Genomic DNA, 16,380 nt, shown 5'->3' on the forward strand with positions numbered 1-16,380 from the left:
TTACCTGATGAGCTGCTGTCCCTAAGGATTGTGCAGAAGAGAAATTGCTATAATAATGGCAAAGCTTGTGTTCCATGTCAACACATAAATAAGGCTGAACTTCAACATGGGAGTTTGAAGATACAGATACCTGACCGATTCACTTACTTTTTGTTCCTTTTTAAGACACTTTTTAATATCTTTTTGAGGAGGTTCTACATCTCAGGATTATGGAGGGGAAAAAAAAATAAATATCCAGAAAATTCAATACTCAAGAGGTTAACAGCAGAGAAAAATAAGGTGAAGATTATTTTAAACTGCATTTGAAAGCAATACTGTGATACTTTGTTTTATCATTTCAAATAAAAGAAGAAGAAGTTGTTTGATTTGTCATAACATCAAGTGGCTGAACCTGCAATAGCAGGGGACTAGACTTAGAAAGGTCCCTTCCAGTCTTATGTGCATTCCTGACATGAGATTTGAAGGATGCAGATACACAGATAATCAGTAAATTACTGTTGGGAAAGTGTGCTACATGAATCGATGCTTCATTTAAAACAATCTTCTATTTACCCATCTGTCTTATTCCAAGCACATCATAAGGCAGCAAAAGAAAACATTGAAATAAGTTGTTTCACAAAACAGTGTGAATGAACCTTGAATAAAAGTTACACTGAGGCTTTGAGCAAGTCCTGTCAATGCATTTCAAAAAGAGCTAGAGATCATATGTTCTGACATAATTTTTTTATTATGGCAAACATTATGTTTTTTGGCCTGACTTTTGCACATCATGGCCCTTTAGCTTGTTAAAGCGCTTAAAGTTACACAGCAATGGTTACTGCAGTGCATTTCCTCAGGAAGTGTTTGTGGTTCACCATGAAATAAAAAATTGTTAGAAAACACCCACTGCTTTATGTGATCTTTTGATTAAACAAAATTACATTTATTACTTTCCCTCAGTTAAAAAAAAAAAAAATCCCATTTAGCTATTTAATGGCAATTTCCTCAGTGAGACCTAAGTACACATAATACTTATATGCATGAATATATGTATGTATGGGTACAAACAGTAAGACAGGACTGTGTCTTGTGAAGAGGAGCCATTATTCTCAAACACAGAATACAAGTAAAACAACAGTTTTAAAACTGTGTGACTTCTTTTTAACCACGGTGCACATAAAGTCATCTTTGTGCCATTTCCCTTTTGTTCTAAGGAGGGAGGATGTAGAAGGAGCTTAGAAATGACATGTAGACGGGTTTCACAGGAGAAGCCAAAGATTCCATTAACCTTCCTCTTTGCAACGCAGCCCTACTACCTGCCAGGAACACCTATTAGCTCAGGTTGGGTCTTGCTTGTTTCCCCAATTCCCAAAAGCTGATCATGGTCTGCTACCTTGTTCACCCAGGATTGAAAAGATGGGCATCTGGTAGTGTCACTGCCTGACAAGGGAGCTCCTGCAATCAAAAGAACAGCTCCTGGTCAGCAGCTCACTCCTGCTCCTACCTTGTTGAGACGGCTTATCTCCCCCTCATAGTGCTCTTTCTTTCTAGCCATGGAGGCGTTCTTCTGCTTCAGCAGCTTGTTCTCCTCCCTCATCTCCTGGAGGGCTTCACTGAGGACTTTTGTTTCTTTCTGGGGTGCAAAAACACAGAGAGGTGCTACTGAAGTGCAGATGGAAACGGTTTTCAAGAACAATTTTCAGAGTATCTTCTGCCTGACAGATGTGCTGCATTTTTTGTTGTCCCAAGCACAGCTGGGAAGGGAGGCAACAGGAAGGCAGATCGTTGGAAGCCCAGATATGATAAAGTCCGAAGACATTGTTTTAACCACTCACCACATGATGGGACAGAGACAACACAGCGGACTAAATCCCTGCTCTCTGCAGTCACACAAAGGCATGAGAAAGCTGGCAGGCCAAGCAGGGCAGAATCATACAGACAATTATCCCAGACTTGCACTTCTCTTATGTATCCACAGTACAAGGCCAAGGCTAAATGCTGGAGGAGTCCCAGCCATTCCCAGTGCCATGCAACACTAAAGACAAAACCAGATCTCAGTGTCACGCAGTCTTAAGGCTTTACTCACTACAGGAGAGATAAGACAGGTCTCAGCCCACTCTAGATTCACCATGCAGCCAATCAAGGCTTAAAAATCTACTTTTTTTTGAGCCCATCACAGTTGTTGAATTTCAATCTGACCATTCCTAGTGCATATGCCTGCACTGTTGCCTTCCCAGCAAACTACCAGGAAGATGTCCCTACTTGCAACATGAGCCTTCCAAGATGGTACTATAAGAATTATTAAGGCATGTTTGCCAACCTGTAAGTTTGACTCTCTTATTCTATGGCTTTCACAGTGGCTATTTTCAATTTACAGCAAAGGGAGCTGAGATCCAAATCAGACCCTGAAGCAAATGGCATCCCATAAGCTTCCTTTGCAGGGTAACACATTCCTCACTAGCCCACTCTTGCCAGACTGGTCTTGGAACAAAGCTGTTTGGACATATGAAACACAACAGCTTTTTTACAAAAGAAAAAGAAAGTATTTCAAATATTCTTCTGCAGCTGCTTTATGTGAATAAAAAAATCGAGATCAAACAATCACATACACAGGACACCATATGAATGGTATCTTTTCCCAGCTCCTAGCACACATTCTCCTTCTCAAAGGCTGGCACCTCCAGGAACATGAACATTTACAACAAAGTATCTCCAGTTTCTTCAGGTTTTTGAACCATCTGAATTCTTACACCTTATTGCCCCTTATTCAACACTGAATCTTAGGTGTTCTAACACTGAGATTTTCCAGTGATTAGGCCGGTCTTTAATTCCTGTCTGTGGGCACATAGGGATGCCCAGGGAGAAGAAAAATAAATAATTTTTAAAGAAATTGGTGATCTAAGGCTGAAATTCCATGCAGGTTAACCTGTCCCCATAAGAAATTTTTGGATTACATTGTCATTTATTTCATTTTTCATGTATGTAGTAAAAAATTTTGCAGAGTGTATTCTCATCCTTGTCTTTATAAAAAGACAGTTAGGGGTATTTTTCCCAGATATGGTATATTAAAAGGCAGGCAGTAATATGAAGAGGAAGATGGATTGTCTTACACTGAATCCACACTCAGAGCAAATATAGGAAGTGATTCAGCGAGTACATAATGACTTAGTTTGCTTTAAAACATGTACAGAGTCCCCTTGGTTGGAAATCAAGTACATGCTTGGCTAGCACTAGTTGATAAGCAGGTAGGATGAATGTTCAGCTCATGCAGATACAAGCTGAGGGCTTTGCACTTCTTTTCCTGCAGCAGGTAACTCACATCTCATCTGAGCCTGGCAGTGACACGCTTGCCACTTGTTTGCAGGTTTGCTTCAAGTTACCAAGTGAACAGAGAAGCTCAACCTCAGCCATCAGATCACCATCCAGAAACTCTCATGAGAGGTCACCAAGTACATCATCCCACGGAGCAGAATGAGAACAGGAAGTACCTCTCTGTGGGGCTTGGAAAACGGAGCACAAGGTTTTGTGTGTTTGTCAGGCATAAACATGCTGATCACTCTGACTGGTGGTTTTATTGAGGTGGGAATTCAGCTTAGGAATTTAATTTTAGATGCAAAAGAATACGTAAGAGCCAGTGCCCGAGGAGTCTTGAGAGAGGAGCCCAGCCACTGTCGGGGTGAGGTGAACAGCACTCTAGAGCGGCTGACCAGGCCTAATAACTGCAGTGACTGTACTACTAACATCTGCAGGGAGCTGAAACAGCCTGTATTGCCAACACCAAAATCTGGGTGTCTGGAGATGAATTGTATTTATTGCCAAGCACTGTGTGTAACACCTGCAGTGATGCTCCCGTTCCATTTGAAATAGCTGCAGCATTTTTGTTCACAAAGCACTTCCCCCTGAACTGCACAGCGAGGAGGGAAATCTCTGCAGCGCTTCTATCAATCTGCTCTTTACGCCCCCCACGCACACACTGATGCTGTGCTGTCTGCCAGGTTCTATTGAAATGACTCTCCCTCTGTGCACAGCTCTCTGATGAGGCACATCAGCAGCCACTGACTTGGCTACAACACTCAGCACCACATCTCATCTCGCAGCCCACGCTCGGCCCTGCATGAGCAGAGAACGATGAAAGGCAAGAAAGTGTTGAGCACAGAGCACAAAGGAGGTGACAGAGTGCACCCTCCTACCTTTTCCTGCCACAGCTTCTCTCTGCCCAGCACTCCCGACCTCTCATCCCCTGGCTGCTGCCGATGTCTCTCCTGCTCCAGCTCGCTCACTCTCCTCTCTGACACATCCAGCCTTGCTTTCATCTCTGCCAGCTGAAAAGCAAGGGACAGACCATGGTGGGCTGACTGGAGATTCCCAAAGGCACACCATCTCCAAGGTGCCTACCCAGGGGCATAAAACAGCTCCATTTTAAATGAGGAAGAGCCATTTGAATTCCTCTTCTCTTTGAAGAAAGAAAGAAAAAAAAAGAGACAGTAAATGATTCAGATCTCGGTAAAGCTTGTCAGAAAACGCTGGAGAGAAAATCTTCCTGAGGAGCACATGAGATCATCCTGTAAACTTCCTCCTCATAGCAGGAAGCAATAGATGAGAACTGTCAGTCAATGAACCAACTTGGGTTTGGGAATACCAGGCAAAGTTGTGAGCAGTCAGCTTCCCTAGGCAGCTGATGATAATGGCTGCAGCAGTGATGTCACACAGCCATAAGCAAGGAACAAAAGCTACGTCAACCGGATCTTGGGAGAAAAAAAAAATAAAAAAGAAAGAAAGAAAAAGTATTTCTCTAGAATTCATCTCGACAGTCCCTGCTTACGGGGGGCAACGTTCACAGAGGATTTACCTGAGAGCTCCACCATTACAGCAAGGCCCCAGGGAGCTCCCAGGTTTCCCAAGCCAGGCACGAGAGATGGGACAAGAACCAACAGATATGTGAGGAGGAGGAGCAGGGGCTGGGCACAGTAGGCACTGCAGGCTGATTTTACCATGGCTGTGGCTGGGTGGTATTTGAACACAGACTTAGGTGACATACATATTCCAATAGAAGTCATCAACAGTGTTACCTGCTTTTCATAGAGCTGCTTCATGTTTCTAAATTGATGATCCCATTGCTTGTTCACCTCCAGAAGCTGTAATTACCAGGAAGTCACAGTTAATAACCCTTATTTCAACATTGTCAATAAATCAAAAATAGATTGGCATTCTAATCCTCCAGCTATGATTGTTCACTACCTCCTCATCATCTGGCCAGTTCATTCCAGAAAAAGCAAGTTTAAGGTCTGGCAAGCTTTCCAGCCCATCTGCCAGTGCTTTGGTATTCCAGCTAAAGCACAGGAACACTCAGGAAGCAACATCCAGCAAACATGCAAAGCACCATAAGCTGCAGGTGAATCATTGGCAGCGCTGCACCGATCCCAAGCTGCAGCTCCTAAATGGCCAAGGACTTCCCTGCTAGTTTGCTTTCAGTTCCATAAATAGGGTTCCAATTAGAATTTCTTTGATTCCAAACAAATGAACTGAAGGATATAGGGTCACTCTTTAGGATGCTCAGGAAAAGACCAGCTTCCAGTTTGCTACTACCTGTGACCAAGACACAACTGGCTGCTACTCGCAGTTGTTCCTTGGCCTTTTTAACGGTGATAATTAATAAAATTTGCCCTTTGCACCCCATAAATCTCTGCTCTTCTACATTCATAGCCACGGTACAATAAGTCATCCTCTGTTTTTAGCAACAGTTCTCTAAATATAACTGCCAAGTGTGGTACAGAGAACTAGGAACTCGTTTTAAATGTAATTTTAAACGTAATTTTAAATGTAATTTAAGTGCTTGCACACTTCAAGCTGTGAAGAAACGCAAAGCAGCAAGCATCCACATAGAAATTATCTGACAAGAGCACAGGATGAGACTCTCAGAGGAAGAACACAGGCCTTGCTGGACTGGTGGATAAAACAAACAGCTGCTTAAATACAGTGTAATTAACAGTGATAACACATTCAGTGATTTCCTGCTTCCATTACTGATATTGCAAGGTCTGTCTTGGTCTATCTGTAAAGGTCAGGGGTATATCTAAGGTTACCTCTCGTCTCTGTCTTTCCAGTGAGAGGATGTGTTGTTCCAGAGAACTGGGTGATGAAGTCTTCTTTTTGGTCAGTAACGTGTGCCTTGACTGGAGAAAAGAAATGTTCAAAAATTCATGCTTTTGGCATGATTATTGTGTAAAGCTCCATCCACTCTGGCAGGTGCACGTAAAGGAACTGAAACAGAAACTTTTTCCTGCATTGCATTTGTATTTTGGTACCTTCACACCTACTGAGAGCAGATTCTGAAGTGTACATCTGCCTTAACCTTGCTTAGTCTGTGTTTTAATTGAAGCATTATGCAAACAGCCACTGAAATAAACAAAATCACATCTATTTGTACCATCTGAGACACAGAACACAAAATTGGATTTTAATTATCTTACAGATGGTAATTTAAACAATTAGTACAAGCCACAAAAGTTGAGCATAACTTGAAGTGGGCGTAATTCCCTTCATTTACAAGAACCAGAGTAATTAGTAGCATTGCCCCTGGTAAGTGCTTGCAGGCCCAAGGTAATAAACTTTAGCACAGTGGGCTCAAAGCAAGCAATCCAGAAAACAAATAGGCCATTTGGAGAAATTAGGAAATCAGTCTGCAGTTGTTTTTTGAAGCATGGAGGTTGGCCCATGCAGGACAACAGCAACAACCCTCATTTTTATAATGGCAGTGTCACAGATCATAATTTCCAAGAAGTTTCTGTGGATTGCCATGAAAACAAACATGTGATCTATTAGAGAGGGAGAACTGCACTGGAAAAAAGAGGCATGCTCATAAAAAAAGAACATGCTATGTACAAATGACTGTTCAGGGAGTTGTGTTTCCCTCCCTAAATCCTCAACCAACACATGAAAAACCAGAATAAAAGTGTGATCGCTTTTGAGGGCTTGAATCTCCTGACATAAATTTTCTTCAGCTAGAGAATTTAATGCCAAATACCAATGAGGATCAAAGAAGAGTTTTGTTGTGTCTTTTCACAGGCAAAAATCCTGCCCACATATTTGCCCTGCGGCCAGTCCTGCTGAGCTCAAATGTGGAACCCTTGACTTCCAAGGCAGGAAACATTTAATCCCTCTTCTTGTAGCTCATAGACATGTTTAACTTAAACTATCTGAAGTGATACCTGGCAGCCAAAGGAGTTATTCAGATGCTGAATTGCTTAGGCATATATTTAATTGCATGTTTAAGATTAATATTGATATGAATAAGACAACTCACATGTCTCACAACTATATATACACTTGGCACCAACCAGCCTGAATATTGCTCAAAGAAGTTTTTGGGTTACTAAAACGAATTACTTTGCACCTTTTGTGCAACAACAAATTAAAATGACCAAATACTTCTGGGGGGGTAAAAAAAAAAAATGCTAGGGGAGGTTTTTCTTTCTAAGAATGCCATATCCAAAAATATTTCTATCTGATCTTAAACATTGTAAATCATTCAGAAGAGTCCACTGGAACACAAAAGTGAACCCACAAGTGTCAGTCTACAAAGTCACACACATGATACCTGCACCAGCTCAAGGAGCTCCTGACAATCAGAAAACTCTTCAGAGAACAGCTAAAAAAGTCACTTACTTCCAGAGGGTCTGCTGGGGCTTCCATGTCACTCCCATCTGCCCACGTGCATCCAAGATGGCCTTGAGTGGCTGTCTCACTGTGGACCTTTGGAAGAAGAAGAGCAATGGAACAGAGGTTTTCTGCTGGCTAAAGGAGCAGGGGAATGGCTTTAAGACCCAGGAGATCCACGAGTGCTCCCCGTGGAAGCAGCCAAGGTTCAGAAATAAGGGGTGGAATTCTGATTTTAACCTTTTCCTCCTTCCTGGCTGGGGCTTTCCAGAAAGGATGAAGCACACTGCTTGTGACTAATATGCCGGGCAAGGCAGTTCTTTCTCTGCTCAGAGTGAGTGTAAATCACAGTGGACTGGCCAGATCTCCCCAGAGAGGAAGTTGCAAGGATAAGGGAAGGAAGGGGATATGCTTTTTCAGTAAATAAGAGCACAGGCTTTTCTATCCCTACTTCCAGTTGTGAAAAAGGACTTATGTAAGTACCATTATGAAGTGACACTAGGACAGAGTGTGCCCTGCTCATAAAGGAGCAATAGCCAAGTCTGTTAACAGCCCCATACAAACCTCAAAACGTCTAGGGGAAAACCGTAATTGGAAAATTGATTTATTTCCCTCAAGAAAAGCTGCACAAAGATGAAGAATGACAGGGTTGCTATTCCTCTCCTAGGGACATCTTATCTTCAGTTCTGCTACTTGTCTTACACTTAAGCCAGATCTAAGCTTCAAGCTACTCAAGACTTGAGTACTCAAGGTATCCAATACTCCAAACTTGTGCCTTAGTTTCCCATTTGGGAAAAGAGGTTAACCTTACCAAGTTAAACTTACAGGAGAGGTCAACAAAGAAAAGGCTTCCACAGACTTCACATATGAAGTCAGAACAAAATAGAAAAGTGCAAAATATTGTCACCTTCAGTCTTCTGAATAATAATGGAATTGAGAAGGAAGCATGAAAGAAAAATCATATTCCTTATTGTGCAAAGACCTCTATGTCTAGAGCTTTTTCAGTGGCAGCAGAGGTTGCTTATTTAATTTTCAAGGAATGCAATGAATGCTAGCCTGTGAAATATGACATAAAATAATATAAATCCTTCCTTCTGTTTCCAGAAAAGGATTTAGATAAAGTAAAGCAATCCTGTGAAATGCTGGAATTTAACAACCACATTCCAGATTTCTGGTTCACAATGCATGACTAAGCAACTCCTCTTTTGCAAGATACAAACCCCAATTTGGAAGAAAGCTACTGCTTTATGATATTTGCATATGATATAAATCCTCCTTACCCTGACGCTCTTTTTGGTTTTTCCTGGTTTATGGAGTAACTGGAAAACTTGCGGGTTTTTTAATGTTATTTTAAGGCTATTCTAATGAAGACATTTCAGATTCTCCATAGGAGTCATCCTAGCCATCAAAAAACAAATTAATTTTGTCTGTGCCTATACGAAAACTAGTTTTGGAGCACGTCCCTCCCCGGTGACAACATTGCAGACTATAAACTAAATGCCAGTGAGTAGGGAACAAAAGCTCAAGCTCTTCAGAGGTGGTGGTGTTCTTCCAGCAAAAACTGGGAATGGTTGAAGCAAAATCATTGTCTGTCTTTATAGAAACAGTTAATAGCAATGTAAAGAAACAGAAGGAGGTGACAACATTCATTTTTGTTGGTATTGCAGAGATAAAGACACCACGTTCGTTTAGGTCTATGGCAATACAGTTGAGGACGACTCAGTTGTCCAACAGCACTTCAGAAACCTGAGATATATAAGAAATCCTTGAAAGAGGGGCTCTTGACAACTATCAGACTTCAAAAGTCAAAAAGACAAAAACATTCTAGGGTATTTCTACTTGGTTTGAAGCCATTGAGCCACATACACAGTTTTAAATTGCTCTGACAATTCCGGTTGACCACCAGACTGTAAATGCAGTTGCAAACCTAAATGTCTGCCAGATATGGAAAAAGCTTCCCAGGAAGCAAATGGGACCAGGCAAGATTTGCTGCCCTCTGAAACTCCCTGAGTTAACTCCCAAGTGGCAGCATAAACCCTGCCTCCAAGGGCAAGGGGAGATGAACTGATTAGAAGCCTTTTATTAATTTCTCTTCTATTTCTATAATATTCTGTAATTTCTTTTAGTAGCAGCTTTGACACTGGGCTTTTTTTTACTACTCTGTTTAAAAGTGAGAAATATTTTACTTTGTATTCTAGGAAGAACTGAGCTTTCTGAGAGTAAAAGCCTTTTAGCCATGTTTGGAAAGCTTGCAATGGGACAAAAATGAAAGCCTTGGAGCTGTGGCCAACACTGAATCCTCCAAGCATTGGCACCACAAGAAGATAAAAGCTCTTATTTTCAGAGTGCTGGATTTTAATCTTAATTCTGGAATGCCTTCTGTTACAGTATTACAAAATATCACTCATAAATTAAGATAATGAAAGCCATTTGTCACTTCTGAAAATTTAGTCTGCTCAGTGCAGTGAAACAAAGACCCATTAAAAGGCTTGATGCAAGTAAATGTGAACTTCCCTTGATGATGATAAAATGGCAAAGTAATTTTTTTCCCTGTTTTTTCCCCCTAGCTGATTGTGTATCCACTGTAAGGTTTGTTGGGGAATTTTTTTTTTTAATTTTTATTTTTTACTTATTGTACTCTTCAGTTGCATAATTGGAGAAATTAGATTAACTCTGAGATTACTTGGGTTAAAATTTGATGGCTTCTGGAGAACCTTTTCTTTTGCTTATGTGCTGGCTGAGCTTTGGTTTTGGCTCTGTTCCTGAAGCTGCTGTTACGCCAGCAGTGCTTGCCACAGTATCCATCACAACCCCTTTTCCCATCCTGGTGCACGTGGTGAAATGGTAAGAAGTGAGAGATTCTGGCTGAGGAATAAAATTAGCTCCTAAACCAGAGGAAGAATGTACCTCCTCCTGTCCCAGCCTGGTCCATGTGCTTCACCACAGAAGTGTGCTGGGAAGGGATTGTCCCTTCAGCAACAGTGTCAGCCTCAGCCTTCCGTGCTGCTCAGTTACAAACTCTCCCTGACACGCAAACGTGTGTCTTGATAGGTGGGAACCAACCAGATCAAATTAGAGCAAGATGTGGTTTCTGAGTAAGTAAAACGTAGCACAGCGTTTCCTTTGTTTCAGGAACACGTTTCAGCATTTCCTTTATCCACTGGTTTGCACCAGTGCCAAGGAGACCAGCCACAAGGGCATGGCTACTCAAGCACCCAAGGGTTTGCAAACTCGGGCCTGATGATGAAAATCCCAGTTTCATGGAACAATAACTGGGTGATCATTTGGAACTGGAGCAAACAGGCTATTTCCTAGTTTATAACACAGTGGTTGTGAGCACAGATAGCCCTTGAACGAATTTTTTTTTCTCTCACTTCACACCCAAAACAGTTTAGGTGCTTGAAAGTTTATTGTAGCCTTTTTTTTTTTTTTACCAATGGATCCTATGAAATATGGTATCTCTGCCAATTTACTTTATGTTCACACACTGCCAGTTATCCCTTCCTATTTGACACCTTTATCCACCCTCACCTCCCCCAGAAAACATCCCTCCTGAATTCAAAATCTTAATCAGGCACTAGATATACTCAATACATTCTGCATTAGTACTTTTGGGTAATATTTGTCTTTTGATGCAAATCTTTTCCCTCTCCCAGAGTGGAGAATGCAACATCCTGACAAGCTGCAGTTAAAGTAGTACAGCTGAAGGAATCATAGGCTGAAGGATGTGCTGAGAATGGGTTCATTTTGCAGACCTACATTTTATCTCTCTCAAATATTTGCATTTAAAACCACACTAATATCATAAATTCCTATGAAAAAAATCCTAGTCAGAAGGAGAATCTATTTACAGACATTTTCAGGTAAGTCTTGAAAGTAATTTAAGCCCAGATGGAAATGCCATTTTGCAGAGTGCAATTTGTACTCTTCCCTCCTGGAAAAAGTTAAAGAATGAAAACAACTTGCTGGCTCTGCCAAAAAACTTCCTGATGAATGACCAATGCTACATGGAAGGTCACGATTTGTTTCATTATTAACTTTTACCTACCTCCTAAATATATTATTTTCCCTTTATTTTACGTCCGAATCAGCACCTAATTTCACAAACTGACATTTTCTGGTGTGGTTTTTTTTTTTTTTTTTCAAATACTATTTCATAACCTTCATAACTGAAAGTCTGCTAGGTGTTAAAAATATGACCTCCTTTTCCAAACCACACAGTCTGAGACATGTGCTCCTTAACATCTTATATTGAGGTTGTTGAAGACCATCACTGTTGTCAAGCTGTCACTCACTTGAAGTCCAGCTCAGCAACCAGCCGAGTGAAAAGCTCCTTGACTTAAAAGTATAAATAAAAAATACCCAGCACGTTTCTAGTGCAGAAATATCATAAACCATCCTCCTTTAAGCTGTGAAAACCACACATCTTTCACAGGCAAAAAAAAGTGCCATAAATGTAAAGAGAAAGGCACGACAGATCAAATACTGCCACGGTGTTCTGGGTGAGCACTGAAGCACCCCAGAGAAACAGCTGAGGTAAATCACATCCCTTCTTTTTCCTCCTCAAATCCTTTCCTATTCTCCTTCTGTTGGAGGGAGCCTAACATGGGGAAGCAGGTGTTTCCACAGGTTTCCAAGCTGGATGCTCCTTGACTCTGGGCTGGCTTCTGTTTCACCATGCTAATTCCTCCCCCTGCATCCGGGAATCCCCATCCCTCCCTGTGGCTTCCCTCTCACTGTTTCTAGTCCCACTAGTCTGACCCTGGGGTGTCTCCTTAGGCTCAGCTCGGTTTCGTGCCCCGAGGTCATGACTCATTTTGGAGCTGGCGGTTTGCATGTGAAAGGAGCCCTGTGTAATTTCGGATTTCATCGAAGAGAGTCATCTATCTCTCTTTTACCTCCTCCCCGATTTCCTGCATCATGCCTTGGGGCACAGCCTTCAGAGGTTTCCTTCCCCCAGCCCGTGGGAGTGTCACACAGGCAGGTAAGTGTGTCACCCCTTGCAGGTGGATGGCATTCAGGGCTTAATCACTCCTCCTGCTTCCCAGTTCCAGGAAACAGGGAAATTCATTTTGTCCTTCTACCACATTCACTATTTCAGGGGAGAGGAGAGAAACTGAGAGGGAAACCTGAGAACAAGTTTCTGTCATGCTTGTTAACCGCTGCTTCACTGCAAGCAAAGACAGGGGCCTTGGCAGGTGGCTGACAATTCTCTGTCTGCAATACCACAGGAGTGTGGGTTTGAATCATCAGCATCTTCCTTCTTCTTCCTTCCTATTCACCTAAAAGCCTTTCTGACACTTCCAAAGATCTCTCTCCCACACACCTCTGCTCGTTCTCAGTTAAACCAGAACTACCAAACAACCTAAAGAAATGACAGTGGTTTTGGGGTTATGTAGTTTCAGGGCTCTGTGTTATCCCAAAGGCACATGTGGCTGCAGAGTGGATCATCAGAGTGGTTTAGCTGACCTTTTAAAGCACTGTAAAACGTAACTTCTCAGCCAGTCTTCCTCCTAACAGAAAGTAGCTATATCAGGGAAAAATAAATGTGTAGCAAGTTCATTGCATCATTTCAGAAATCCCAAAGTTTCATGCATAACCAAGTCACCCAGGGAACATCCCCTGAATGCTCCTTCCTGGCAGATAAACATTGCAAAAGCACAGTGCCTTTACCTTAAGGGAACACGAAGTTCTCTGAGGGTTCAGACTGTCTTGTGCAATAGGTTTGGGGTCCTCACACGACTGAGAAGTGTTACTCTTCCCTATCAGGTTCCTTATTTCAACATCCAGCTCTTTACTTTCACACCTGCTTAGAAAGAAAAAGCAACGTTAAACTTGACACCAAAACTTGGAGTAAAGAACAGGTCAATTTTTCAGCTCCCTCCTGACTGTGAGCACATAGACAGCAGAGCTGCTCCTGCACTGAGCTCCTGCTCCCTTCCTTCCTGCTGTGCAAGCAGAGAGCACTAAAACACTGTCACACAAGCACTGTCTCAGTGCTTTTGGGGCAGAAATTAATTTAAAATAGTTACACGAGCTGTCTTTATGAATTTTACTACATTGCACCTACAAAATCCAAAGCGACCGTTTTGAGGATTCTATGAAGACTGCCACGTGTCCTCAACCCCACCCACTCACATGCAGTTCCAAGAATTTTAAATTCAACTTTAAATAAATTGTGATCAAAATAGTTCGATTGGTTTGGAACTGCAAAACTAGTTACTCAGTTATTAACAACAAAATGGTGTTTATTTGGTGGTAAAATTCATTTCTTTCATTGCTCCCTGCTAAGGACATACAGGACTTATGGGCACGTGAGGGCTCCAAATTCAGGGAACTGTCAACTGGGGCTGATTCACTTGGTACAATGTAATGGGGGAATGTGACTTTCAGGAAATGGACTGAGGCATAATTAAAAGGAACCCCCAAATGTCCTAGCTCAACCCAAGTTATCAAGAAATATTCAGCCCTTTTGAAAGCCCAGACCTTCATTTCCTAATCAGCTTAATCCAGTTCTAAATGTAACTAATGCGTGACCTGAAAGCAAACTGCAAGTCTCGAAAGTATCACTAACCTGTTAGAGCAAGATTACTTCTTTATTTAGGCAGAAAATACTCAATTATTCAATTAAGCTACCAGAAAAACTGAAAGCAGTAAGAATTTATTAGTTATGCTGCTTGCAGTTTAGACAAGGATTGCACTGTAGGTTCTGAGGAAACTCTTGAAGCAAAATTGATAAAATTACCCAATACCAATACCAAAACCAAAATTACCCAAACAAACCAATCTATCCTAATGATATGAGTAAATAAGTGTGGTGAATTTCATGCTGGTAGCATAGCAGGATTCATTTTATTCTCAATATTTAAAACACAGAGACTCTAACAGAAATATGTCTACACTAGGCATGGATGCAAAAATCATTTGCAGAGGTTCTACAATGAAACACCAACAGTAGCAAGTAAGGACCAGAAAAACTCAAAAGCTGGGAGGTTTTTTGACTTGCCACTTAGTAGCTGGACAAGCTGGAATTTCATGGCCATAACTGCCTTTCAAAGCCATGAGGATGAAGAGAAAGACCTTCTCCAAGCACATTTCCATGGACTCCATGGTGGTGAAGCTGCTCGGGAGGCTTGTGGTGGTTTCCAAAGCCCCAGCAGTACGTGGGTGGCAGGTGAGCATTGGAAGAAAACTACAGAGGGAAAACAACAAACCTCAGGAAAGGAACCCAGCCCTTCTGTGTCTCGCTAAATATTGCAGAATCTGGATAAACCACGGCAAGTGGTGCTTTTCTTTTCCCAAGCAACTCTGTGCTGAGCTTCCTGGACCTCAGGCAGCAGCAGGACCAAGCACTCCAGTGCACTTACCCGGAAAACAGCATCTCCAGCCCATCCAGGCTCCCATGCCTGACCCAGTGTGAGATTGCTCTGTGTAACAATCAGATATATAACAGTGCAGAGCTCTCAGTGCTTTTGAAGCTGCCCAGAAGAACTGAAAAGCCACAGCACAGAAGCAGTGACTCTCTCCTGCAGTCACCATCCCCAGCTGGCAGCACAACCCGGCTTGGTCAAAGGAAACAACGTTTCATAAACTCTTTTAGGTCAAATAAAACTGCCTAGCCTAAAATAAATATTCAAAATAAAGGAGCAACACCGAGGATAAGACAGTAAAGCTGGGCAGCAATCTGGTAGGAGTGCAGCAGGAAGTATTTAGGCAGGCTGCACTCATCTCTGCTGCTGGCTCAGCCACAGTGAGCGAAGATGAGTGACCACAATCTCCTGAGAGCATGAATCAAGATGAGAAGTACCCCATAAAGATGGAGGTTGGCTTTAGGTATTTCTTTTCAGCCAGAAAAGGTTCATTCTTCTGCTCTCCTCCCCAGAGTTTGATGTTGTGGCTGTAAATGCTGTTCACCTCTGGCTGCTCCCAGCCTGTCTCTCTGCAGTCTCCTTTCTGCACTCAGAAGTGCCTGGGTGAGAGCAGGACCCAGCTGTGCCAGGGTAAAAGAAAGGGAACCACAAAAGGCTCCAATCCCTACAAACCCATTGCTGCTCCATAATATCCACGTGTTTCAAGACCATCACTTCATTGACTGGATTTCTTGGTGCATTTGGTTTCCCCTCAGTTCTTAGACTGAGAAACTGTTACTCCATTTATCTGCATTTTAACATTAGCCCCTTTGATAGCTGGCAGGATATTTATTTGTTGCTAATCTACCCATCTGGTGTGTAGATCCAATTTAGAATCCGGACTTTCAAGCACACAGGTGCTTTGAGTGCTGGAACTCCTGATTAGGAGCTACCCCAGACCAAGACAGTTCCTGCTGATTACCAGAGCTTCCCCCGATGGGCTCTAGAGGGCACACAGGATTCAGCTTCTGCAGAAAACTATTGCCAAAACTGCTTTTGGTTTTGTGAAGTTCACAGGTGCACTTCTGTACCGTTAAAACCTTTCCTGTTCTGTGCTGTTGCCAACATTTTCTAAATATGGGGTGTTTCGGGTTTTAATAATTAAATTATGCAAATAGGCAATATGTTAGAAAAAAAAAACCCTTACAAACGGAAAAGGAAATAATTTCAAATTCGGGAGATACATTTTTTTTAATATTTTGTAAAATCGACCATCAGAGAATATTAAAAGCATTTTCATGTGGTCATATGGGATAAAGTATATCCCTTCTATGTGCAAAAGCTTTCTAAAGAATAGGAAGATATAAAATCTACACAACCCATCCTACTTACATAG

The 16,380-nt window shown here is 42.0% G+C and overlaps 2 protein-coding genes across 2 annotated transcripts in view; one reads left to right on the top strand and one right to left on the bottom strand.

The window, feature by feature from the left end:
* The window catches only part of TNIP3 (TNFAIP3 interacting protein 3), a 35,690-nt gene that overhangs the window by 12,893 nt on the left and 6,417 nt on the right, over nt 1–16,380 (bottom strand). Inside the window, exons 4-9 of the mRNA XM_064652475.1 lie at nt 13,309–13,441; nt 7,645–7,731; nt 6,063–6,152; nt 5,049–5,114; nt 4,170–4,301; nt 1,484–1,612 (exon numbers count right to left, since the gene is read on the bottom strand). Of these exons, the coding sequence (XP_064508545.1) occupies nt 1,484–1,612; nt 4,170–4,301; nt 5,049–5,114; nt 6,063–6,152; nt 7,645–7,731; nt 13,309–13,441 (637 nt within the window). The remainder of the gene's footprint in view (nt 1–1,483; nt 1,613–4,169; nt 4,302–5,048; nt 5,115–6,062; nt 6,153–7,644; nt 7,732–13,308; nt 13,442–16,380) is intronic.
* Nucleotides 8,765–16,380, top strand: part of BLTP1 (bridge-like lipid transfer protein family member 1) — a 355,866-nt gene continuing 348,250 nt past the window's right edge. The window contains exon 1 of the mRNA XM_064651452.1: nt 8,765–8,769. The gene's annotated coding sequence lies outside the window, so the exon portion shown is untranslated. The remainder of the gene's footprint in view (nt 8,770–16,380) is intronic.

The sequence above is a fragment of the Pseudopipra pipra genome, chromosome 4 (genome assembly GCF_036250125.1).
Source record: "Pseudopipra pipra isolate bDixPip1 chromosome 4, bDixPip1.hap1, whole genome shotgun sequence".
In the NCBI taxonomy this organism is placed as follows: Eukaryota; Metazoa; Chordata; class Aves; order Passeriformes; family Pipridae; genus Pseudopipra; species Pseudopipra pipra.